Source organism: Cornus florida, unplaced genomic scaffold (genome assembly GCF_030987335.1).
Source record: "Cornus florida cultivar Cherokee Brave unplaced genomic scaffold, ASM3098733v1 CherokeeBrave_3.0.0_Hap2_Chr06, whole genome shotgun sequence".
NCBI lineage: Eukaryota > Viridiplantae > Streptophyta > Magnoliopsida > Cornales > Cornaceae > Cornus > Cornus florida.
In genome coordinates, this window is record NW_026775576.1 from 89935362 (window position 1) to 89962060 (window position 26699).

At 33.5% G+C, this 26699-nt stretch overlaps 2 protein-coding genes across 2 annotated transcripts in view; one reads left to right on the forward strand and one right to left on the reverse strand.

Annotated features, from left to right (window-relative positions):
- LOC132314560 (structural maintenance of chromosomes flexible hinge domain-containing protein GMI1) overlaps positions 1-26699 on the reverse strand; it is a 46563-nt gene that overhangs the window by 3583 nt on the left and 16281 nt on the right. The window contains 19 exon segments of the mRNA XM_059813407.1: positions 1694-1808; positions 2266-2490; positions 2559-2840; positions 2926-3011; positions 5656-5722; positions 7755-7853; positions 8745-8839; positions 8977-9085; positions 9170-9341; positions 12010-12119; positions 12237-12557; positions 12791-12907; positions 13015-13129; positions 13241-13262; positions 22583-22741; positions 22923-23105; positions 23207-23282; positions 25179-25213; positions 25290-25380. Of these exon segments, the coding sequence (XP_059669390.1) occupies positions 1694-1808; positions 2266-2490; positions 2559-2840; positions 2926-3011; positions 5656-5722; positions 7755-7853; positions 8745-8839; positions 8977-9085; positions 9170-9341; positions 12010-12119; positions 12237-12557; positions 12791-12907; positions 13015-13129; positions 13241-13262; positions 22583-22741; positions 22923-23105; positions 23207-23282; positions 25179-25213; positions 25290-25380 (2479 nt within the window).
- LOC132312762 (uncharacterized) lies at positions 19394-21055 on the forward strand. Its single transcript, XM_059811263.1, has 3 exons — positions 19394-20080; positions 20200-20318; positions 20418-21055. Exons 1-3 carry the CDS (start codon positions 19417-19419, stop codon positions 20871-20873), a joined length of 1239 nt encoding a protein of 412 aa, XP_059667246.1. The 5' UTR covers positions 19394-19416; the 3' UTR covers positions 20874-21055.

Here is a 26699-nt window from a genome sequence, read left to right on the forward strand (position 1 = left end):
AGGGCCTCTAGATCATCTCCTCTAAAGATCTATAATATCTCCCTACAATCCAACAAAAAATAGTAGAAATAATAGAGAACAGAAATTTAAAATATCACATTTATCAACTATAATAATATTCAGCACTACGTCAAGCACAAATACACATACATTAGCACAATAATAAGCTATATTATGCCATTACCCATTGTGATTGGAAAGGCCTCTCGCTATACAATTTACTAGAAAATGATAACATGAAAAGAATAACAAGAACAAAGGGTTAAAGAAAAATCATAAATGGTAAATATATTATGAATGCATCAACAATGTAGGTTGTAGAAAGAGTTTCCGGGATGATGCTTTACAAACAAAAGAAAACACATGCCTTCACGCGCGAACACACAGAGCAGAAGAGGCAGCATATGACTACTGAAAAAACAAATCCTTCAATCCACTCTTACTTTTTAATATGTAACTATCCCATAAAAATATGCAAGAACTTATAAACCAAAACCATTGGCAATTTTGTATTTCCTACAGAAATTGAATTTTTCCATTATATTCTATAAATAACTTATAATACATGTATTTATTGTGAATTTGGACACAAAAAAAGGGAATGTCATCATTGACGATAGAAACAAACAAACACCCACAGTTCACTTTATCAATCTGACGAGAGTTATTCAACTTCCCTAAATACTGTAAGATGTGGAAGTGGTTGCTTTTTTTACGGCACCATCTTGGATTATAAAATTGCACCTTCAAAGAATTTTGTTTCCAAGCAACAAAAAACAAAATGGAATCATCCAAATACAGCGGAATGTCCAAACATGCACTTGATGTACAACTATGCTGTTGAGGAAAGTAGGTATTTAAAAATAAAATAAAAAATACAACCCCTGACTCTCCCTGAGTCTTGTGCAACAACCATCATGAGTCTTGGGCATTGAAATATTGCAAAATAACTAATGAATAACAATTGCCCACAACCCCACAATGGGAGCTCATGGCTGATTGAATGTAGCTCACCTTGACAAATGAACTTGAATTCAAGTTCAAATTCAGCATGAGTCACTTGATGCAAGAGCTAACTTAATCTGGAATCTTTAACTGGATTTATATATATATATAAGTTGAAGGATTTTTTTTTTTTTCCTGGCAAATAACTCTCACAATGCAGTTGGTGAGAAAAAGCAAAATTGTGCTTATGAGTTTTGCTCTTTGCTTCTAGTAACATATGCTGAAGTAATTTTGTAAGCACAATTTTTTTCTTTTTTTTTTTTTATAAAAAAAAAAAAAAAAAAAAAAAAAAAAAAAAAAAAAAAAAATTTGTAAAAAGAAATGTGGGAACCAAATAGAAATGTAAAGGAATAACCACTGCTCAAAGCCTCACAATGGGAGCTCAAGGAAGATTAAAGTTTTAACTTGGCTCATTGACCAATGAACTTGAATTTCAGTTCAACTCCGGCAATAAATTGATACATACTGATGAGCTCAAGGCAGCTTGATGAAAGAGCTGAAAATCATTAATCCAATCAGCTTGAGGAGAGGCCAAGTAAGACATCTAATTCTAAAGCCCTACACCAACATTGACTAACGTCGAGTAGTTAAGCTATGTCAGAAAAATGGATATATTTTTCTACTACTCCAGGAATTTAGCGTTTATCTAGAGGAGGAAAGATGAACAAAAAGATAAGAAAATTAAAACCTTGCAACATAGAAATGTCTTTCTTGATTGCCTCCAGTTGATCATTGAGCATCTTTAGTGACTCTTCATGATGTCCGACATATAAGCCGTATTCGAAAACATTGTCCTCAAGCTCCTGGAAGGGAAAAGAATGTCAGAAATATAGAACTGAAATTCTATAAAAAAAAATAATAATAAAAAATAATAAAAAGTACTGTACTAAGCAAAACTTCCTCATCATAATTCGAGAAGCTGGATATATATATATTTTTTTAATACAGTAACGAATGCTTCTCTAAGAAAAATGAGTATAATATTTTAAGACTGGTGAGAACTAGTTGTTGATGGTTATTGAGCTGTACGCCCCCAAGGGGAGTAAACCCAAACATGGATTATTACCATTGATAAGCATCGATAAGCTAACTAGAAGCTTCGAGTGTAAAAATTTGTCAACAATCTTCATTCACAGGGGCAAACAAAATCAGTAATGGAATCAACTGAAGTACAAGTGAACTAGAATGCTTCATTCATGTGAAGGGTTGTTATCATATTTGTATTTGATAAGAACATCACCTGTAAGATTATTATTGTACCTTTTGATCCTTCATTATGGATCCCATCAAGTTTCCTACATCCTCAGAAATAAATGAGTTGTGAGGGAGCAACATATTTCCATCTGAGCATTGAAGGGGCACGTCATCACTCTCCACTTTTGGAACCGCAAGAGTTGATGGGTCCGGGAGGAGCAAGATCTTTCCATCTGAAAAATGAGGTTGGATACTTTCTAGCTCCACTTCTTTAGCTTGATCAACGTGCACCTACAAATAAGCACAATTATAAATATTGAAATCATCATCACAAGAATTTTCCGCAAAATTGATGCAACCTCGATAGTCAGATGGAGCTCCGGGTGACGAGAGTGAGAAACTTCAAAGCAGAAGATTCCTTCCTCTTGAGGTAGGGGAATAGCACGAACAACACAGCGCCCCCGCCGGAAACCGTAACGCACATAGTCATCTGTATATGGTGAATCTGACTTTATTGTGAGCGTATGTGATTGGCCATATTTTTCTTCATCATGGAATGTTTCATCCACATCCCCCTCAGAGTTTATAACTTCAAAGACTATGTTTTCCAGTTGAGAACCAACAGCACAAGATTCAGGTACCTGGCTACCAGGAAAAAGTAGCTGTTCAGGTAAAGAAGGAAACTGAAGGGGAAAAAAAAACAAACAGAAGGGAAGAGATGCAAACCCTAGAAGAAGCTATTAGCTCCCTTTTCTCGGTTTGAAATTCTTTCCTGAACCCCAATTCACCACTTGATAAAATGGAAATGGCCACTGTAGGAAAAAAAATAAAATAAAATAAAATAAAATTAATAGTGGTCCAAAATAAATTATAGAAAAGAATAATTTATTTGAACATCTAAGAAATAGAAGGAAAAAAATGGACATTTTTGGAATAATTCTAGAAGTGTTTTCCGTAATCATTTACAGCAATAGGACATTGCTTGTTAAGATGTGCAAAGGACACAGAGTGCCACAGGAATGTGCAACCCATCCACATACACTGCATATAAGAGTAAAAAGTGGGGGAAAATGGTCCTCAAACTCAAATCACTTTGAAATCTGCAAAAGACAAAATAGAGACATGGAAACTCTCTTGCCAGGAAAGTATGTCCTGTTTTAGCAAATTTCTTACAAAATTTGGTTGTTGTTGAACAAAATGTCTCTGAGCCAGGTTTTTTTTTTTAATATATATAAAAATAAGTATGTGAGTCAGTATGTCTACAACTGAAGACAATGAAGTTGGGGCCACGACCAAGATTAAACAGAAATTCATTAAGCTGAATCATGAGTAGGAAAGGAAATGTAGAAGACCTTAGTTGAAATACCCAAGATCTAGTTACTCTAAGCATTCAAAAAGTGATTAAATGCAATTTTTGCTTCAAGAATAACAATATTTTAACGCAAAGAAATTCGATTGACTGAACATGTTGTGGATCAATTGAAATTTGACGGTTTTGACCTATGTCAAATGGAGCGAAAGCAAGCGTTAAACTAGAAAATCTTTTTGATAGTGGGAGCGTCATTACATATATGATTTTATTACATGTTATTTTTTATCAACTTCCATAAAAAATGTTCTTCTTGTCTGATTACCATGATAAGGGAAAATGCGACATGAAGAATGTGCATACTGCATCGGCATACTGTTGTGAGGGGGCTTATATGTCATTCCTTATAAAATGTTGGGTGCTTATGTATAATTTCTTAAACTTATTAGTACAAATAGAATGTAGTGGAAGGATGAAAGTATTCTTTCATTCTCTCTCTTTTTCCCCGTCTCTCTCTCTTTTTCTCTCATTCTCTTTCTTCTTTTCTTCTTCTTCTTCTTATACTTTACTCCTGATTTGATTATCTCTTAAGGTCAAGATGGTATCAAAGCATGGTTTGTAAAGCCCTAGGTGTGCAGTTGAAACCCTAGGGCAAGTTTGTGTAAACCCTAGTGGGTGTGAAGGGTTTTAAAGAGATTTCAAGATGGGATTTGTTTGCAAGGAAGTAGTGTTAATCAAATCCACACGCAGATCCAACTGTTTTGAAGAGATTCCAAGATGGGATTTTTTTGGACCTGTTTTTTTATCTATTGCAGTCTCAATCGATGTTTTTTCCGTGTTCGCATGGTTCAACAACAACTGTTTTTTCTTCGTCGTTCACGATTCTGGTATGATCTACTTTGTTACTTTATAGGGTTTGTGTGGTAACTATGTGGTCGCTTTTTTATGCATCTCAGAGGACGGTAATCTTTCTAGTTGCAATTGTTTGTGTGTTATTTTGTTGTTGTTTTTGTTTCTGAGGATTGTATACCCAGAAATTGTTTGATAAAATGTCTGGCTCAAAGGTGACTTCAAAATAAGCTGGGATTTCTCCAACTCTGACTCCAGTATTGAGAGGTAGTAGTGATCACCATCCAGGCCTTTGTATTATGACTATTAGGCTGGATGAGACGAACTCTATATAGGGGGCTCAATCTGCTCGAATGCATATCACTGGTCGTAGGATGATCGATCATATCGAAGGGACTGTCACGTATCTCTCCAAGAGTGATACTGAATTCAAAGAGTGGAGTGCAAATTATGCACTAGTTATGACATGGTCGTTGTAGTCAATGCAGCCACAGATCATCTGAGGGTTTCTGTTTATGAAAACAGCTAACGAGCTACAGAAGGCTGTGGAAGAGACGTATTCCTCAGGTGGTAATTTTGCAAAACTATATGAACTCCAACTACAGATTTCAAGATTCAAGCAAGAAGACCAAACTCTTGCTACATATTACCACACTCTACGTGGTAAATGAGAAGAGTTAAATCATTACCAAGACTACATACCTGTGTGTGCATCTGAAATAGTCTGTAGTAGCTAGATCTAGTACAAAGGCTAAGTTCAGATCCATGGAGTTTATGACTTGTTATGGCTACGAACTATATTGGGTGAGTTGGGTTATCCTGTTCGCGAGCCAATGAAGTTGTATTGTGACAACAAAGCTGCTATTAGCATTGCCCACAATCCATGACAGGACAATGCACATTGAAGTCGATCGACACTTCATCAAGGAAAAGCTTTGTCGTGGGCAGATTTGTACTCCATACGTCAACACATATGATCAGGTTGCCGATGTTTTAACCAAGGGTGTGAGCAAGACTTGCTTGCAAAATATGTTAGTCAAGATGGGCATGATAGATATCTTTGCACCAGCTTGAGGGGGAGGGTTGTCAGGGGCTTATATGTTATTACTTATATAATGTTGGGCGGTTATGTGTAATTTCTTAAACTTATTAGTATAAATAGAATGTGGTGGAAGGATGAAAGTATTCTCTCTCTTTCCCCATCTCTCTCTCTTTTCCTCTCATCCTCTTTCTTCTTTTTTTCTTCTTCTTATTATACTTTACTCCTGATTTGATTATCTCTTAAAGTGAACACATACCTGTTCTTCCAAAACCCGCAGAAACCTTCAAGAGGCCACTTAGGTCAATGCGCCCAAGATCGTCTACCTACATTGAAAAAGATGTTAATAATGCAATTAAAATCACTCGACATTATTATACTTCAGAAGATGAATTGTTAAAACAATAAAAAAGCAAATAAAATTCAAATTGCATAACAAATAACCCATTGAAGAAAACAGTTAACGTTGCTAAACTTGAGCAATGAGGTGTTACCAGATTTGTATTTGACTCTTTTTGAAGTCTTTCCTTTATTATATACTTGTACAACAAGAATACTTGTACCAGTCTTTTCTGTTTTTTTATCTACGAGTCTTTTTCAATTCACCTACAAATAGAGGTGGTTCATTGTAAACAAAATTAAGAAAGACTATAATGAAAGATATGTAACCCTTTGGGCTTTGAACGCCATGGATGTAAGCCTTCGTTGCTGAAATCATATAGCATTCAAGACCAATATCTAATGTTGTGGTTGACTTGAAAAGTGATATTTGTGTGGGCCTATTTAGTACTCTCTTGTAGCCCGGTATATAAGGGCGCTTAGGGTTTGGAGTGGGAAAAACAAAAGAACACTGAAAATCGCAAGAAAGAGAGTGAGAGCGAGAGCTAGGGTTTGGCTTGCAATATCCAGATTTTCGCATAGTGATATCTTTCGCCGTATCTTCACTTTGGATGTAGGCACCATTGATTTGTTTATGGAATGTTGCGTCTGTCATAACATAACTTATATTGCATCAAATAGAAAATACAGACATAAACATTGAGGATCAATCTAGTACCATGACCTTACGTACACTCACAATCAGGATACAAAATCTTTACGTTTTCAAAGTGAAAGAACTCAATTATATTAAATATTACAACTACTAGATTTATGTTGGTACACAACACTAGGAACTTAGAATAACACTACTAAGATAATGTAACGCTTGTAGATTTATAGGATTAAAGGTGGAGGAAAGGTTTCCGAATTTTCATTGACTTGAATTTAAATGCAATTCTTTGTTGAATTTCAAAAATTTAATAGTAGAAAATTCTAAAATAGGAATTGTTGTAGTAAAAGTTAAGGCCAATAAGGTTACATGGAGAGTGCATATATGGGTGTCAATTTAACTTTTTACCCTTGATCTTGAAGATTACCTATTTGCTCTTGACACCTCTGTTACATGGACTCTTTAAAAGTAGTGAAGTACCCGTGTCGGACACATATCCCTCGGACATGAGTATAGGATGTGTTCGACACTTTTGGTTGGACATGTACTTAAAAAGCATATCCAATCATTCAATTACATTATATTATTACTTTTAAATGAGTTAAATGTTTATATTGAACATTATATTAGATAAAAATATTATTTTACTCTAAAAAATAAAATAAAATAAAATAATTAATAAAATGAATATTTAGCCGTGTCTGTGTGTCCTTCTATTTGGAGATTTGACACGTCCGACACATGGATACATACCTGTGTCCGACACCCGTACTCGAGTCCATGTAACATAGCACTAACTTTTAGAATCTAAATTAAAACAAAAACGAAATTAAAAACACAAGTATAAGACATAAAATTTGCTAACATAACACACACTAAAACCTGAGTTTTTAATAAGAACTTGCCACCACCAACTACCATTGTTGCCATTGCCACACCAATACCCGAGTTTTTAATAACTTGTCAACACGTGACTCATAAATCTAACAATATCATATATCACCGGATGCACCAACTACCACTGTCGCCATTGCCACCCAAGTACCACAACCAATTTAATCATGCCAATGTCATTACCACCAATATAATTACCACCACCCAACTATTAAACTTAAGCAAGTAATTGAATCTCACTAATTCTATCACTAGCAGCATTGTTACAATCACTTCTATATTCATGCAAGTTTAATGTCATGTGAGATTAATTTACAAGCAATTTGAATCATAAGAGCAAAACAGTCAAGAAAGTAGTCAGGAATATCAAGAAGCAATTTTCTTTTATATATAAAAGCTCCTCCAAAATAAATTATTCATCTGAAAGGTTGTCAAAATGAGAAACAATCCAGAAACTGTAGAAAATTACCCACCTTACGAGCAAAACCTATTAGATCTTGCAATTGGAACCCATCCAGATTTAATTGAACTTCAGCGCCTCCTTTGACATGGTTACCATAAACATCAAACATCTAAAGAATATTTATTGGAAAAAGTAAATTAGAAAGTGTGGATCAAATCAATAATATTGCAAGCACGTGAATATTAAAAACACATACTTTCTTAAAGAGGATACAGAAAGAAAAAAAAAAAAAAGTAACAAAAACAACAGAAAGAAAAATTCTAGAATTAAATTATTCACATTCTAACTTACTATAACCAACATCACTACAGGTGTCACCAAACATGTAATGGTCTGAATTTTCATGTACTCTGACCTCGGCAATAAATTTCTTACTTACTCTTGTCATTTCACAGATTTCTTGATCAATCACATCAACGGTGACAAAACATGGAATTGAGAATGATATTCAGCTTTAATCGCCAATATCATAATCAGTCATTGCCTCATCGGGATTGGCCTTCATGTGTTTACAGATAGTACTTGAACAAAGCAAGAACTCCCGAGTTTTGAAAACGAGAAACCAATGCTCAAAAAATGAAGATTCTAGTTATTCAGAGGTAAAAAATAAAAAATTCTCTATGAAGTAGTTGCAATGACCTTGTCACGAATATTTTCCAACCAATATAATTGACATCTCCTACAAATTAAGTTGTTTCCAGTTGATAATTCCACACCATAAATTTTGAAAACGAACTAGCAGAAAAAGTAATAGGAACCGTGTCAACCCTTGGATATAGTTTCCAAATACACTTGTTTTTGTTTGGAAAGGAGGCCAATTTGCCCTGTATTAAGCAACAAATAACAAGAGAGAGTATAATTTTCAACGTCAATAAAACATAAAAATAATATTCGGAAAGCATGTTTTCAAAATCATAGCACAATAGTCTTCAGCTTGATTGTCACTAAAACAGGACACAAAACCATGGGCCAACAAAATGATAATAATGCCTCAGGGTACCTCTAATATGAATTCCTGAAGAACACACCCTGGTAATAACTGCTTCTCTAAATTTGGGCAGTTGACTGTGACACGCTGTAAAGATCCAGGAGAAACTGACAAACAAAATAAAAATTGAGATGAAAAATAAAACATGTATTTGGAACAAGACAAACACAATTCTTATGTACCACACCTTTCTTGAGAAAGGCTTAATGAGTGTAGCTAAGATTTTCAATAAAATTGGGAATACCTTCGCATGGAATGGAAACAGAGAACAACTCATCTCCTGGACAAATCACTAAAGTAGCTCGATAACGAGGCCGAATCTTGTCCAATTCATTGCTTTCAATTATTACGTGCTGCAAATTTTATGAAACTCAAGTGAAGCGTTAATACAAAATGAGAATGAGAAACTGAGCATTACGGGAGATGAGCTACCATACCTTCAATATCAACGTTGATCTACAAATATCCACCTTCATTTTGTGGACATGGGCAAGAACCCCCCTATCCGAATCAATCTTGACTATCAGTTCCGGAACAGATGTGAAAGAAATGTGGTTGTCGTATTTATCAAAACATGCAATGGATATGGGCGGAAAACACGAACCAACACTGCCCAATAACTACTATATCAATTACCAAGAATGACAAAGTAAAATAATAAAGAAACAATTATCAGCATGGAGTTGATAAAGACCAAATATGAACAAGTCAATAAAATAATATCCCAAGCAATAGCAAATGAAAAAGATCAACAAATTATCATATTTGAATGGTGTATCCATCTGTCCAAAGAAAAAGAACATTGGAGAGTGAAACATATAACCACAACATAACATAAGCAAAGTCACTGCCTTGAACAGAAGTTTTAGTTTTTCTAATTCTTAGGCCCTTTGACTCTAATTCTTTTCTACAAGCAATAGCAAATTCTTTTCTACAAGTTTTTCTAATTTTGTTGCTAAGGCTTCCTTAGAGGATTTTAAGTACTACGCCATCCACAAATAACATACACCATGGGATGTTTTCTTGAATTTCTTTTGTTATTTCATCTGATATTATCACAAATAGGTACGGACTCAACACAGATCCTTGGTGTAGTCCCACCTCTATAGGGAAATCACCAGTTTCCCCGCATGTAGTGTTAACTCAAGTCAATATCTTAGTATACATGTCTTGAATAAGATTTAAAAAGTTTATGGAGCCCACCAAATTATGTCCCTTGGCACTTCATATGCCTTTAAATCTATGAAAACCATATGCAAGTCAATTTGTTTGATCCTACACTCTCCTATTAGTTGTCTTATCAGATATATGGCTTCCATAGTGGATCTACCCGACATAAATCCGAATTGGTTATCGGATATTGATGTTTCTTTTCCTTAGACTTTGCTCTATTATTTTTTCCCATAATTTCAATGTGTAACACATTAATTTAATTCCTCTTTAACTTCCACAATTTTGTATATCATTTCTTCTCTCACAATTTTGTTAAACAACTTTGTTAACCATTCAATGTAATGGTTATCTTTCCTAAAATTCTCCAAGCCTCTATAGGAATGTTATCCGGTCCTACTGCCTTATATTTTCCATTTTCTTAAGCATGTCCTTTACTTCCTTATTATGAATTTCATTTATCATGCCTATGTAAGGATCATTACTGTTAACTTCTTCCCTAGTATATTGCTCATTTAGTAATTGTTGAAAATAATTTTTCCATGTCTCTCGTCAACCTCTCAAACAATGGCCGAGTGAAATGCTTGTCATAGAAATATAAAAATGATTCAATGATTAAAATTCTAGTAAAGGAGATGGAGTGTGAAGGGCACTGGTCACCTAGTTCTGACTTCAATGATTAAAATTCTAGCATTGTCACAAGTATTATAAAACAGGAATATACTTAAAATTATAAAATCTAACAAGGGGGAAGAGAAAATCTAGAGAAGACAAGTAAAACCAAACATCAGAGTATCCTTAAGCCTATCGACAGACAAACACACCAATAAATCATCAACCCTACAACCTATAATTCACACGAACATAGTATGAACCATAAAACAACATACAGAGAGCACAAAATGCTGGCTAAAGAAAAGGAGATGATTCAAGACGTCTTCAGATTATAATGCAATCAATTACTTTACAATTTTGGAATGTAGTTTTTTTTATATAGTCGAAAACTATAAATCACTTAGTGAGTAAGATTAAACCAATATCAAATCTACATAATCCAACATAAGTATGAATATAAACTTGGCTTTATGCAGCAAACTACCAACGTAAATAAGAATATATTTTTGATACAGACTTGTCTTTAACCAGTACAGTCGTAAATCTGGAGCCTAAATAAAGTCTTCATGTTACTTTTCAACACATGAAATTCCTTTCACTTAATTATTAACTATTTACCTTAAACGATATGTGGTGTCACCTTTACTAACAATCTAATCATCTGATTTAAGATATTCGAAAAAATTATGAGCATTTATTATCTATCACTTTTAGGCTTAAGAAGACATCATAAACGGTATCAATATTTTAAGCATCTTAGTAAGAAAATTAAATACCCAATTCAGCTAAACTGAAAAATCTACATGAATCTTCGTTCATTATTCTTCTTTGTTTGGTAAATTAAAGGTGAGAATTCTGGCTTCATATTTTACATTAATTACTGACTTTATTCAAACATATGCTACCTTTAATATTATTGTCAATGTGAACTATGTCCAATTTTACATTGGAAAACTTATTGCTCTTGGTTGTATATGGCTTAATCACCCTAGTCAAAGTCCTTGTAGTTATCTCTAATTCATGCAAAGAGCAAGTACTTCTAATCAAGAAGGAAATGTAAGAAGGCATGAAATATAAACAGAAACAGAAAAGAAGAAAAAAAAAAAAAAAAACTAAAGGAGTGCCCCTAAAAGATTATCTTATTGTTTGAATGATTAACAAGAAAATGTTCTAAAATTTGGTAGGAGGTAGACTTTTTTTAAAACCATTTAAATAAATCAAACTGTGATATTTCATCTAATATCATGCATGATGTCAACACACAATAATGATACAAATCCTGCTGCATTTTCGTTGCACAGTATCATATATCATATGTCATTTGTAAACTATGTATTACCCAACTAGTTGATAAAGATGCCCACGCAACAAAAGGATAGAAAAATAACAAAAAAATGTTAATAGAGATAAGTCAATACAAAAATCATTCAAAGGACCAGGTTAATAATCATGGTGAACAGTAAAAAAAGTCAAATGGTAACAGGTCCCTTACCTTACACTGTACTCTGGAATCTGCTCATCATTCAGAAGTCCCCACCTCTCAACTTCAGGCAATGCCTTAACCTGTACTCTCTTTTCAGAAGTTTTAATACTCATCTCTTTCTAACAAGCAAAATTCCATAGAAATAAGAAGCAAAATCCAAATGGATTAGAAAATGCAGTGTCCCATATGACATATAAAGACCAAATGATGAAAAAGAATTTCTCCTTAACACTTACAAGAGAGAACGAAAATGTATAGATACCAGCCTTTTGAAATATCTTAGGGAACTTGCATCCCAGCGGAAATATATATAACCCATGAAAACCTTTATGGGATGAAGGTGCAACGCGTCCCGAATAAATATGTTGAGCTTCAATATCCTTCTCTTTAGCTCTAAATTTTATTTCTATAGCCATCTCAATGTTTTGTTTCACAATATACTTTTGATCCAACTTCATAGACACACTTCTGCTATCAAAAGAGGCAGGCCGAATAATTGCAACAATTTCCTTGGGAGGAACATGTCCAGCATAAACTGTATTATCATTAGGTAATGCCTGAAATAGAAACCAGATATTATGAACAATTTCCCATGAAAGATGATTGATTATTGCTAAAAGAAAAGGGCTGTCCCAAAACATAATTTATCCACTTAACGTGTAAGATAACGGAGGTCCTAAAAATTATTCCACAAAATTTATTCATATAATTTAGTCATAAAAAAGACGACTAGGGATCAAATGGCGATTAAGCCGCAAATAAATAAATGATACAGGCCAGGAAAACTAACCCCTTCAATATCCAACCCTTGACAGTATTTTGCACTTAATATGTCGATAGTAGATGGAGTTTTCTGCCGTTGCTTCTCAATTTGGTAAATCCATTCGGTATTTTCAACAGCCAAACACTGATATTAAATAGTTCGGCATTTAGCAAATCTCTCAATTACAGTAGAACAAATTTAAAAAAAAAAAAAAAAAATCAATATAGGCAACATGAGTTCAACTACCAAACCTTTCCAGAATCAATCACACTAATAGGTAGAGAGAGAGAACCGCGGATGTCGATCGATGGATTCCCTTCATTTACAGCAATGATGCAGCCATTTTTTTCTGAGAGGCCTAGTGGCCTTACAGAACAGATATAATAATAAAAGAAATCAGAAGATTTTTTTTAAGAAATTAGTCCTAAACACTTAAAGAAGCTTTAAAAAAAAAAAAGAAATTAGAAGACAGCATACCTGCAAATAAGCCGAGCTTCCCCTATTAAAAAAAGAAAAAGAAAAAAGGAAGTGTATGGTTAAAAGGATATGTCATACTATAATGCTAGAGAGCTGCAACTATATGAGGGCGGAAAATATATATATATATATATATATGTAACATGAACTATGTTACATGTGTCAGGTGCAATTGGGTGTATAATTGTCAGACCACCCTAATCCCCAAATCACATAATATAATAACTTGCTTCAAATATGTCCAAAAGTCAGATACTGGTACGTAGAACTGTACTGCTCATTTAAATACATTACACATTAAATAAAATTCTCTATGATATTGTATTTTAAGGATATATGTCTATAAATATAGTTAAATTTTAATTAAATGGGGTGTGGTGAAAAAATGGCTTTCAATCTGCCTACCCATATGAAAAGTAGGAAATCCCCTTCTCTTCTATCATATTTGAGTCCCTCCTCTTCTCATCATCACAGGTAGTTGGTCAGTCTATCATATGCTAAGATTTGGTTGTCTGACATATCCAATACACATACCAATGAAGTGTTGTGCAAACACACATATCTTAACGGTGATAGAAGAGTCCATGAAACACATAGCATTAAAAAAATTATGCGTAAATTAATCTGATCTCTCACGGCCTATGAGGATTCAGAAAATCATTAGTTTAAAAGTCTTGTAAAAAAATGACTATTCAATCTTTGATTTCTAAGAACCCAATTGACCCATTTCAAAATCAATAATATCCTATTTCAACTATCATTATAATGCCCTACCAGTGCAGACCTTGATTCTCGTTGACCAATTCTCAAACAACTGGCCTTCTTCCAGTTGAAGAAAAAAATCAACAATTCGGAACAGAACCAGAGGCGAGGACTGGCAGAAGGGTCATTGATAGTCCTCAAGGAGACACTATCAAGGAGTGTTGATGTCTGTATGGGTGTCAATGAAGTGGTCTAGCAACACTAGCCACAAGCTTATTAAAATCAGTATCTTGTGTTGGATCAATTTAGAGTTTACATGATCAAGAATTGTAAGATTCTATAAAACAAGAATGATAATACCTAAAAATGTTTGTGCATTAAATAATTCTTAAAAAAGACGTAAGAGAAAACTTAGCACATGAAAAAATAAAATAAAATAAAATAAAATAAGAGAATAGAGAAAGTATTTTAAGCACATAAACCATTAAAAGCACTCCCAAATAATTTTTGAGCACAATATCCTACAAACAGGTAAACAAATTATCAGTTAAAAAAATTCCATTTATATTAGGACTAAAATAGTATGTCATAGTGTAAGATTTAAAATATTCAACAATAATATCAAATAAGACATTTTCTCAACTATTATGGGTCGGCTACATGCATAGTTAGTAAAATAGGGTTCGGGATAAAGACGGATTCATGAACATACGAGTATAATTAAAAAAAAAAAAACATGTCACAAAAATTCGGCTAAAAAAGCGAAAACATAAAAATATGAATACGGATACTTATGTGTATAATATGTTCTATGGACTAAAAATTCGGCTATACGCATCTTATTTATTTTCTTATAGATCATATCGTTGCACATGCTTATATCCTAAAATTGTTGCCAACTCATTTTATTTTTCAAATCCTACGGTTGTTACTGTATTAAAATATTTTTAAAGTAAATTAACTTCCAAAAATAAAATAAAGAATGGTAAAATATCTACCGTTACAAACAAAATATAAAAGATCTTATAAATAATAATAAATAACAATATCTAAATACCTAAATAGATCTATAAGAATCTATATAATTCTCTAAAGTTCCACAAAGTGTGTCTGTGTGTGTATATATACATATATTCCATTACTTGATTAAAGACCATGCCTTGGAGTGATAAAGACATCGGATTTAGCAACAACAAAAAAAAAAAAGATAACCTATCTTCCGCCTATCCACTGTCACGCCTTCACCTTGGTCGCACAACTGGTCTAAAAAGTAAAAAAGAGAATAAAGACGAGAGTTTATGTGTTGAGAATTTGTGTTCAAGAAAAATATAGAATTAAAATTGAAAAGGGAAAGAAAAATGGTTGGGATATCAGGAAATATATATATATATTAAAAATAAATAAAAAAATAAAAAATAAAAAAATTGAATTAAACGGTGATCTAGATATATCAAAACTTACAAAAATCGTAACATACGGGTTGATGATAAAAGTACGTGTATTATACCGTATTTTTCAAACCTGAACAGAAAACAAGAATATTTTCCAAAGAACCGTACGTACGTGTATCATTAGTGAATTTACTAACTAGGGCTACATAAATTCATTTCCATCCCACTCTATCTAACGTCAAAGACTCAATCAAATCAGTGTTATCATATCCTTCTTTACTAACTTTGGTCTTACTCTTCCCCTACTATTACCTCCACGTGGACTCTGTCACTCTTCCTAACTCGCACATTTATAGCTCTTCTTTGCACATGTCCAAACCATCCTAACCAATTTTCTCTCATTTTATCTCCAATTTGTGCTACTCCAACAATCCCCCGAATGTGATTATTTCTAATTCTATCCTTTCTAGTTTTACCGCAGATCCATCTCAACAATCGCGTTTCTGCCACTCACATTATGCACAAGTTTCCTAATTGACCAACATCTTGTGACGAAAAGTATGGTTGGTCTAAGAGCATTTCGGTAGAACTTTTCTTCCAATCTTAAGGGGATACGCTTGTCACGCAACATACTAGACACACTCCTCCATTTAACCCATCCTACCCGTATTCTATGATTAAAGTCATATACAATTACGCCAAAATTATGAACAATTGAACCTAAATAACGAAAATGTTCACTCCTTGTATTCAGTTTTACTTGTATTTCTAGACTTACTAAAATTACACTCCTTGTATTTAGTTTTATTTCTGCTAAATTTAATCCCTTATAATTCTAAGCTTTTTTCCAAACCCCCAATTTGGCATTAGCACATTTATTTTTATTTTTATAAACAATATTTCATTACAACGCTCGAGAGAGAAGAGCTCCCAAAAGACACAAAAGGAGACACTATAATTTCAAGCTATACACAAAGTCCAAAAGATACCCCCGAAGGTTTGCAATTTGTCCCATTAACACGCACCCCACCCCCCACCCCCCCCCCCCCCCCATACACACACAAAAAAAAAAAAAAAAAAAAAAAAAAGGGTAGAAAGAATAACGTATTTGAGAGACCAAAAAGAGTCCCCTCTCTATCAAAGGATCTACCATTCCTCTCACAATACAAACCCTGCAATAAACAAAGGGGATGGGCCATAGTTGTCAAAGGCGTCAGAGGCGCGCGCCTAAGGCGCAAGGCGCCTCCAGGCGCCATCTCAGCGCCTCTAGAACCTTAAGGCGCATGGGTTGCAGAAGGCGAGCGCCTTTTCTCTACAGGCGCAAGGCTAAAGGCGATATAAAGGCGCGCCTGATGGAAGTTGTAATATTTTAACTGTTTTCTTTTGTAACTTTTGTTTGTTTATTGACTTTATTGATTTGTTTTCTTATTTTATTGTTTCTATTTTATTACTTTTGTAACACATTGTTACCACATTAAAAAAACAAAAAACAAAAGGAGAACAAACACCAAAACAAAGAAGAGTCGGAGACAGAGGTCACAGAGGCGACGACTTGGACAACAGTTACTCTCGGTCTGGGTCCTCACTCCTCTCGGATCTGTCATCTGTGTCGGATCTGCCGGATCTACGCCGTCGGCGACTCTGCCGGTACGTTCTCCAACTTCTCCTTCTCTCTCTTCTTCTTCTCTTCTTCTTCTCTCCTCTTCCTTCTCTTCTTCTTCTCTCCTTCTCTTCTCGGATATGTGATCTGTCTCAGTTTTTTTTTTTCTTTTCTTCTTCTTTTCTTCTCTCAGCCGACTGTCGAGTCGAGTTTGGCAGTTTTTTTTTTATTTTTTATTATTCTTCTTTTTTTTCTCTATTTTTTTATTTTATTTTTTTTCCTGAGTCTGGACTCTGTTCAAAGAAACTTTTTACTTTTTGATGCTCTCCTCATTTTTATAGATTAATTCATATATTAAGTTTTCTTTTATTTAGGAATTGATGACCAATTAAGATCACATGTTTTTTTTTTTTTTTTTATGAAAAGAAATTGTTATATATGGATGGAATTGATGAAGGGGCCGCGGAGAGGAGAGTGGAGACTCTGGACTGTGACAAATTTATTATGTTGCTATTTTAATCTTAAAAAAACAGTTGCTAAACTTGCTATTTTATTTATTTTTTTTTTTTGGATTGTTGTAGCCTGTATGTGACAGATAGAATGTAATTCTTTTTCTTGGTTACGGGTTACCCAAAAAAAAAAAAATTTATTGAAATCAGAAAGTATTTAATTGATTTTCTTGTAAAATTTGCAGAGGAATACAAAGCTTCTAATATATACAGAATTTACATAACACCAAAATACCAAATACAGAGAGATAGACTGATAGAGAGAAGAAGTTGTCCAGTTAACAACTAACACCAAATTGAAGTCAAATTTATTAACATCAAACTTAAGTTACTTAACACTGAAATACTGAACCCATAAAAATTAGCTCCAAACCGATCTATCAGCTCTCTCCACGTAGAGAGTGACTGTGAGTTTGTGACGGATCTATTTCCCAATTTGAGCCAACACATTCTGCAGTTACTTTGCTTAATCACAATTGCAGCCAAATTGTATGCCTGTATTTGTTCCATTGAATCATTCTAACATGTTAAAATGAAATAATTAGTGAAGTGTACTCTAAAGTCTAAATTATAAAAGACAATCGCAAATTGTAAATAGCAACTGTTTACTGTTATATTATTTTCATATAATATAATTAGGTTCTATTATTGAAAGTATGTTTAGTTGTTATAGTTATAGAATGAATCATGGTGCTTATAGTTATAGAAAATTAGATTGATTTGCAGCTTACATAATTTCTATTTAACTTGATTGTAGTTTGAACTTTAAAAGATGCCTAGTGAAGGTTCAAGAAAGGATCCGGCATGGAATTACTCACATTTGGAGAATCCGAAAGATACAAATGTCGTCACTTGTAACTTCTGTGCAAAAGTTACAAAAGGAGGTATTTATCGGGCTAAGCAACACTTAGCTGGAGGATATAAAAATGTGAGTGCATGCACAAGATGCCCATCTAGTGTTAGAGAAGAAATCAAAGAGTACATGAGTAAGAAAAAGGAAGAAAAAGAACAAATGAATTTGTTACCTAGTGATGAGATTAATTTCATTGATGGAGAGGATGAGGATGATGTCATGGAAGTTAGCAATCGGGGAAAAAGGGTAGCTAGTGCAGGCAGTGCTAGTGTCAATTCCTCAAAGATGCAAAAGCAGAAGGGACCGATTGATTTATATTTCACCCCCAGACCGGAAATTGTGGTACAAAAAAGAAAGGAGGGGGGAAAACAAACAGCCATTAATGATGCATGCAAGAAAGAGTTGAGAGGAAGAGTGTGTGCTGCTTTTGCAAGGTGGATGTATGATGCAGGAATTGCATTCAATGCTGTTAAGTATGATAGCTTTGCCGAGGTTGTTGAAGCAATTGGACAATATGGTCCTGGCATGAAACCACCTAGTTATCATGAGGTGAGAGTTCCTTTGCTTAGGAAGGAATTGGATAATACCAATGCTTTGATGAATGACCATAGGGAGGAGTGGTCAAAATTTGGATGCTCATTAATGGCAGATGGGTGGACAGACAAGAGAGGGAGAACATTGCTTAATTTCCTAGTAAATAGTCCAAGGGGAACCATGTTTATTGAGTCGATAGATACTTCTTCTTTTTCAAAGGATGGTGACAAGATGTTTGACTTACTTAATAAATTTGTGAACCGCATTGGAGTAGCAAATGTCGTCACAGATAGTGAGTTAAGCAATAAGTATGCCGGTAAGAATGTTCAATGTTTATAACTTTTAGAGTTTACATTCTTTACAAATATATAATTTAAATCAATTTTGATTTACTCATTCTCTTTATATCATTTTTTCTTTTTTCCGTTTGGTTTCAAATAGGGAGGATGTTAGAGAAAGAACACCCACATTTGTATTGGACCCCATGTGCTGCTCATTGCTTAGACTTGATGTTGGAAGACATTGGGAAAATACCGTCCATCTCTAGAACAATGCAGAGGGCTGTGGAGTTGAATAGTTATATTTATATGCGACCAAAGTTGTTGAACATTATGAGGAACTTTACTCACAAAAAGGAGTTGCTTAGGCCTGCTAAGACTCGATTTGCTACATGTTTCATCACATTATCAAGTATTCACAAGCAAAAGAATAACTTGAGAAAGATGTTTACTTCAGAAGAATGGAATCGTAGTAAATGGGCGAAAGAGGAAGCCGGTAAAAGAGTTGCTTCTTATGTTTTGATGCCTTCCTTTTGGAACAACATTGTCTTCAGCCTTAAGGTTTCCGGTCCTCTTATTCCGGTTTTGAGATTAGTTGATGGCGAGAGAAAGCCTCCCATGGGATACATTTATGCGGCTATGGATAGGGCTAAAGAAGCCATTGCAAAATCATTTGGGGGAGTAGAAGATAAATACTCAGATATTTTTGAAATAATTGATAAGAGGTGGAATGTTCAACTTCATCACCCTTTGCATGCAGCAGGTTATTATTTGAACCCAGAATACTTTTATTCAAATTCAAAAATTGAAGAAGATGAAGAGATTGCAAAGGGTTTGTATGCATGCATTGCAAGGTTAGTCCCGGATGTCAAAGACCAAGACAAAATTACTGAGGAGCTGTCCTTATATTCTAAAGCTGAGGGCCTCTTTGGTAATCCCTTTGCTATTAGACAGAGAAGTACACGAGGACCAGGTAAAGTGGTAAAGTATATTAAGTTAGTATAGCTAAGTGTTAAAATTATTTTGACAATAGAGTCGATAGAAAGATGAAGCTAAAGTTGCTAAACATCATTATTAATTTTTTTTTAATAGCTAATTGGTGGGAAGCTTATGGCAAGTCAACAAAACTTCTCCAAAAGTTTGCTATAAAGGTTTTAAGCCTTACTTGCAGCTCTTCTGGTTGTGAACGAAATTGGAGCATGTTTGAGCATGTAAGTATATACTATTTACTAACTAGGTTTGTAATTTAATTGTTGAAAACTAAAATTTTAATTTTTTATACTTACTAGTTAAAGTTGAATTTATTGCAGCTTCATAACAAGAAAAGAAATAGGCTCGCTCAAACAACGTTGAATGATTTAGTGTTCATCAAATATAATAGAGCATTGAGGCGTCGATATAATATGCGTGACACTCTTGATCCCATTTTACTCGATGACATTGATGAGAGCAACGAGTGGTTGACGGGGAGGATGGATGATTCTGATGCAGAACATGATCTAGTCTATGAAGATGATTCCTTGACATGGGGTGATGTTGCTAATTTTGCTGGTATTGGAGAGGCAAGCAGGCCGCAACGGTCTACTAGATCAAAATCTAGTTCTAGTTCACGGTTACCAACAAAGGGAGCAGGAAGTTCTTCAGTTCGACTTGTAGATGAGGATGAGGATGATTCAGATGAGATAGAAGAGGATCCTGAGAATTATGAATCATTTAGTGACGATCAAAATGATGTTATGCTTATTGATGACGAGGATGATATTTAGATTCATTGGTGTTGTCTTCTTAGGAAGAATGATGTTTATGTTTGTTTTGGTTTTATCTTATACTTCTCCTTAGTTGACTTTTGCATCTTTATGTTAATATGTTTGATTATTCACTGTTTTGAACTCAAGTACTTGATTTACTTGGTTTTGGCATCTTTATGTTGAATATTTAGCTTAAGTAATTTATTTAGTTGACTTTTACATCTTTCTATATACTATTGCATGATTTGCATCTTCAATACTTTATTGGGTGGGTTTTGTTTTTTTTTTTTCCAATGTGCGCCTTGCTTCAGTCGGGCGCGCGCCTCACCTTGCGCCTTGCGCCTCAGGCTCCAGTAGGCATTTGCGCTTTTGTGCGCCTTGAGCCTTTAACAACTATGGGATGGGCCCTTCACACATCCCCAGCTTGGCTCTCCACTATACACCCTCTCCAATCCTCTAACATGCCAACCGTGGACACGGGAAACACCCAAACCATGCCAAAAGTAACCAAGAACATAGACCACGCATCCCTAGCCACTGGGCAATGAAGAAGAAGGTGGTTCATGGATCCCTCCGTCTTCTTGTACATGCAACACCAATTCACGACTATCTGTCGTCTCCCTCTTTTAATACATTTAGTTATCTTATTCGGCATTAAGTTTCTTTCATCTTTTACATTCCAAGTTTCTTCTTTTAACATCTTATTCTTAAATAATTCTACTTTCGTCCCACTTAACTTCCACCACAGTCCTTGGGTTTATAATCCTCTTTCTTCTCTTAGGTTGTCCTTTTATATATAAATCTAAAACAAATTGCCTATATTGTGATGCTAAACTCTCTCCGGTGATAGCTTACAATCTTAGATTTTTCATCAGTCTACCTTTCTAAGTAAATAATAATAATATCGATTCGACTCCCCTATTTGATCCACTTCTGAAGATTAATCAGTGCTCATACTACCTCTACTTAAAATTAGTTTTCCTAATTATAAGAATATATGTAACTGCAAAATGTTTGATTTAAAAAAAAAAACTAAAAAATGCATGAATCATCATTTCTAGCTCATACATTATACAAAAACCTTTAACTTCATTAGTGTCAACATTGTCACATATCAAGGAAAAATAAAAACAAAAAACAGGAAATCCATAACATGTACTAGCCAAAGATGAGGATTCAAGTTGCCTAATAAAAATTTTATGCAGTTGATTTCCTAATAAAAAATTTATGCGGTAGATTTAAATCCAACACTTATATTTGGACATGACCTAAAAAAACACATGCGCACAACACTAATTAAATTTTATTATATTATTGCTTCAAAATGAGTAAAAAGCGTATATTGAATTATATGTTACAAAAACAACAAAAATCAAAAAATACATCACAAAAGAAAATAGAATAAAGAAAGAAATAATATGAATATTTAGCTGTGTCCACATGTCTATCTATACAGTTGAAGAAGGGTATATTGGTCGATTCATCACATCAACAATAAGGTAAAAAATTGATGCTGATTTACCCAAAACCTAGGGAGCGTCATAGTAATTTACTCAAATATTATTGTGTTCATGCATAACTCATATTTTTAACAAATTTTAAAATAATGCAGGCCATCAAAGAAAAGCTTAGCACATCTTCTCACTAATACAAAAAAGCAGTTGTGTACCAATCATATTTAAGAAAGAAATCCACTACATTTTACATGCCATTGATAATTTCCTTACCACCAGCATCCCCTTGGAATCCTTCAATCAAAAAACATTCTAATGTAGCATAGATATTGTTCTTGTGGCATCCAGCACATGCTCCTTTGAGAACTTTGACTTTCTGTCCTGATTTCCAGGATGTTCCTTTCCTCCGAATAACTTTATGAACCCTCACAACTACAAGTTAAAACAGTAGAATACAATAATAAGCATCCAACATCAAAGCAAAATTATGAAGAATAATATTATAACAAAAAGATTCAGACAAGGAATTTCCAATAAGAGAACTTATTTAAATGGGGAAAAAAAATTACATTTATAAAATTTTATAAAGCAGATTGTAGTTCTTAAATCTTACCATCAGTAGAAATCCCTAGTCCCTTCTTGTTTGGAGGGCTGATAATATGAAGAGGTTGATCTTCACCACACTCGATTTCCTCATCATAACGATCATGCATCTGACAAATCCACTCCTGATATTGCCTCTCGAGTTGCGGAAGAGTCAATGGCTTCCTATCTCTATAAATTTGAAGGTTTACCTCTACAAGTAAATTTTTAATAAAGTTTGGTACTTAAGATTCAATGACAAAATCTTAAAACCAACACAGACCAATGATATACATACACAATTTACAACATTACCTCCCTCATTCTCAAAAGGCTTGCTGCCTAAGTTCTTCAAAGCAGTGGTAAAAGGATGGTGATGTGCTAAATCAGTCTAAAAGGTAATGCATCCAATAACAAACAATATAAATTAGAAGAGGTAGAATGAATTGCAAAAAAAAAAAAGAAGAAGAAAAGCATTCAAATTAATCTTTATTGGAATCTGTCGTATAAAACATAACTACGTGCAAAAGTGTTAAAATAAAAAAAAAATCAGAATTATGCAACTCCTCCACCCAGCAATACAGGTATGAGTTGACAAATGTCCATGTGTTTTTATCCTTAGTTATGCATTAATTAACAGAACTCATTCAAGATGAGCTTCATCAGTGTATCTTATTTGCTGATGAAATTGGTTTAATTGCTCAAACTAAAATGGATAATTACTAACAAGAAGAGTTGAGATAGTAAGAAAAGATATAGCCAACCAATATAATTTAAAACCTTTGCTAACTTGATATTGTTGTATGCTTATTGTCGCAAGTGTTTCTTTTGATGGATTGAATTTGATTAAATCAGGATTTCGATGTTTCAAAATAATGTAATATTTTAATAGAATTAAAATAGAGGGTTAAAAAAAAAAGAATAAGAACAAGAAAAAATAATATTTATGACCATTATGCTCCTTAACTAATTGTAATGTTCCAATGACTAAGAAGCACGGACACTTTCACAAAAGATCTATGTCAAAGACCGACACTTCATGGCCACTCCTCTAACACTTCATGGCCACTCCTCTAACACTTCATGGCCATGCCCATAATTATAAAATAATATTTATTATTTCAAACATTTTTGGCCGACACATCTTGCACACTTGGCCAACACATCTCGAACACTTGACCAACACATCCGACAGGACCTACACCCTTACTCTTATATAAAACAAACACATGACAGTCGAGAAAACAACATTATAAACACAAATCAAAGTGTCCAACCTCTTTTCACTTTAAAATTTTGAAATTAAACAAATGACTAATGAACATAACTATAATGTAGGGATAGGAGAGTTACAATACATAGTATAATATAAAATATTCTTTTTCATATTTGAATAATTTCATCTTCTAACTTAAGTAACTTTAGTATATTAATAATAAATTAATTAAAATCCAATAATTGTCTTATTCAATAGATATAAAAATGAAAATTTATATTTGTAATAGTTATGTCCACGCCGTGTCTGTATCCTACCTTTTTAGAATTTAACATGTTGGCGTATTTGTGGCATATTGTGTCCATCTCCATGTTTCTTAGTCCAATAGTATTAAGTGTAAAATGCTAAAAAATCCCCTCAACTATTAAGTTTTTGCAAATACCCTCCTGACATTTCAAACATAACACTTACACAATAAAAAAACTACAAATTAAACAATAGTCGTTACCTATGATATTAAATTATTGATTTACCCATTAATTAAACAAAGTCGATTTTGCTTTGTTTTGTTTGCAATCGGGTTGCCCATTAATTTGCCCATTCTCATTTGTATACACACATATATATGTATATGTAAGTATATAAATTGTAAATTCTTTTTCATAGTTTAGGGTTTTTTTAAATCACCAAATCAAAAGTTCATGGTGGGTTTTTTTTCTGTTTTTGGGCAAAACCGGTTTTTTATTTATTATTGGAAAACCGTGAGAGTTCAGGGGAGTTTGTTGCATTTTGATGGGTTTCCTTAGTTTTTTTTTATCCTACAAGGGCACTTAGGTAACTTTACAGTACCATTCACAGTTAACTAACGAGTGGGTGCTATTTCAAAGTGTTGGTTAGATCAAGGGCCTTTTTTTTCAGTTAGGTTGCAAAAGTGTGATAGTTCAGTTTTTTTATATATATATTTAAAAATAGTCAATGATTGGAACTATTCATGGAAATTTACAACTTTGCATCAACTTAGATACTAGCACGGTTATGTAAATAAATAAATAAAATAAAATAAATCTATACCTTTGAGGGAGTCGGCTTGAAACCACCATCAGTCTCTGCAACCACCACAATGTTTGTTAAGGCATACTAAGGATTCATAATGCAGTAATATATTAAATTGGTTAAACTTACCAATGAAGCATTTAACTCTCAAACAGCATCTTTTCAAAATCTGGACCCTATCTCCCTTTTTTTGCCTAGGCTCCATAAAAGGTAGCCATGCCTGTAATAAAACAATGATACCATCAGTTAAGATCGTTATCCAACCTGGCAAATAGGGGCATGCATTCAAGGCAAACAGAAATAAGCAAACCCCAAATATATAAAAACATAACCACACAAATACAAAAACACAATAAAAGAAAATTAAAACATAAAATGAGATTTAGAAAAAAATATAATTAAAACATAAAATGTTATAGACGAGTCCCTTATTTGACGTATAAAATTACTTCCTCTTAACACAATATATGAAAAAAAAAAAAAAAAAAAAATTTTAAACATAAAATGTTATAGACGAGTCCCTTATTTGACGTATAAAGTTACTTCCTCTTCTTTGTGGTAAATTAAACCCTTAAAGAAAATATTTGGACTCAAGCATCAAAAGAGGAACACATTCTCATTCTTGGAATATCACCAATAAGAAATATTACATAAATTGATTTTTCACCCATCCTATCCTGGGAATAATGGTTAAATGGTCAAGTGATATACAATTACCTGAGCTACTCCAAGTTCAACACTTACTGCAACAGCTAATTGATAAATATTTATATTTCGAGAACTTAACTAAAAGTAAGATACATTGTAACAAGTATAATACAAATGAGAAAAAACAAAAAACAAAAAACAAATAATCACTTCCATAAACTATGTAAATGGGAAGAATAGTTAATACACAATCGAATGGGAGAGAACCACCCAACAATCATAGGGCCTGTTTGATATCGCTATTCAACGCTTAACACAGAACATGGTAAACGAATTTTTAAAATTAGTGTGTTTGATAACATTTAGGTTACCACTTAAAATATTATGCAGTAGCTTAAAACAAGCCTGAATTTTAAGCGACACAGACCTTGTTTAACACTTATAAGAAGACGGTAAGTAATTTAAGGTTTTAAAATATTTTATATGACAATGTTATCCTCAAATATTATATTTTTAGGTTCTCCATCACTTGTTATACTCTTGAAATTAAACGCGTTGATGCTACTCTTTAAATTAAACGTATTGATGGACTTTCTATTTCCACTTTGCATTTTTATTCCCTTCCGATGGATTTTTACTTTTAGTTTACTCAAATGTTTCATTGTACTTTTCTTCTCAAATAATGTAAATATAAATAATATTCAACAAAATATAAATAATCTAATATATAAATAAATATATATATATATATATATATAGTGCATGGTTCACTCAAGTTTATAATCAACAATCATGCAATGAAACCCTCGCACCATTGTTATGATGCAAATCTACTATATAAATAAAAATCGAATGATTTGTGCGTGAATTCTAATCTCCTTCTCATAAATA

Bases quoted from the DNA above. Each gene is read 5' to 3' on its own strand.
- LOC132312762 (XM_059811263.1), top strand. From the start codon at position 19,417: ATGCGACCAAAGTTGTTGAACATTATGAGGAACTTTACTCACAAAAAG. The intron at 20,081-20,199 runs GTAAAGTGGTAA...TTTTTTTAATAG, and splicing joins GAGAAGTACACGAGGACCAG to CTAATTGGTGGGAAGCTTAT. The intron at 20,319-20,417 runs GTAAGTATATAC...AATTTATTGCAG, and splicing joins ATTGGAGCATGTTTGAGCAT to CTTCATAACAAGAAAAGAAA.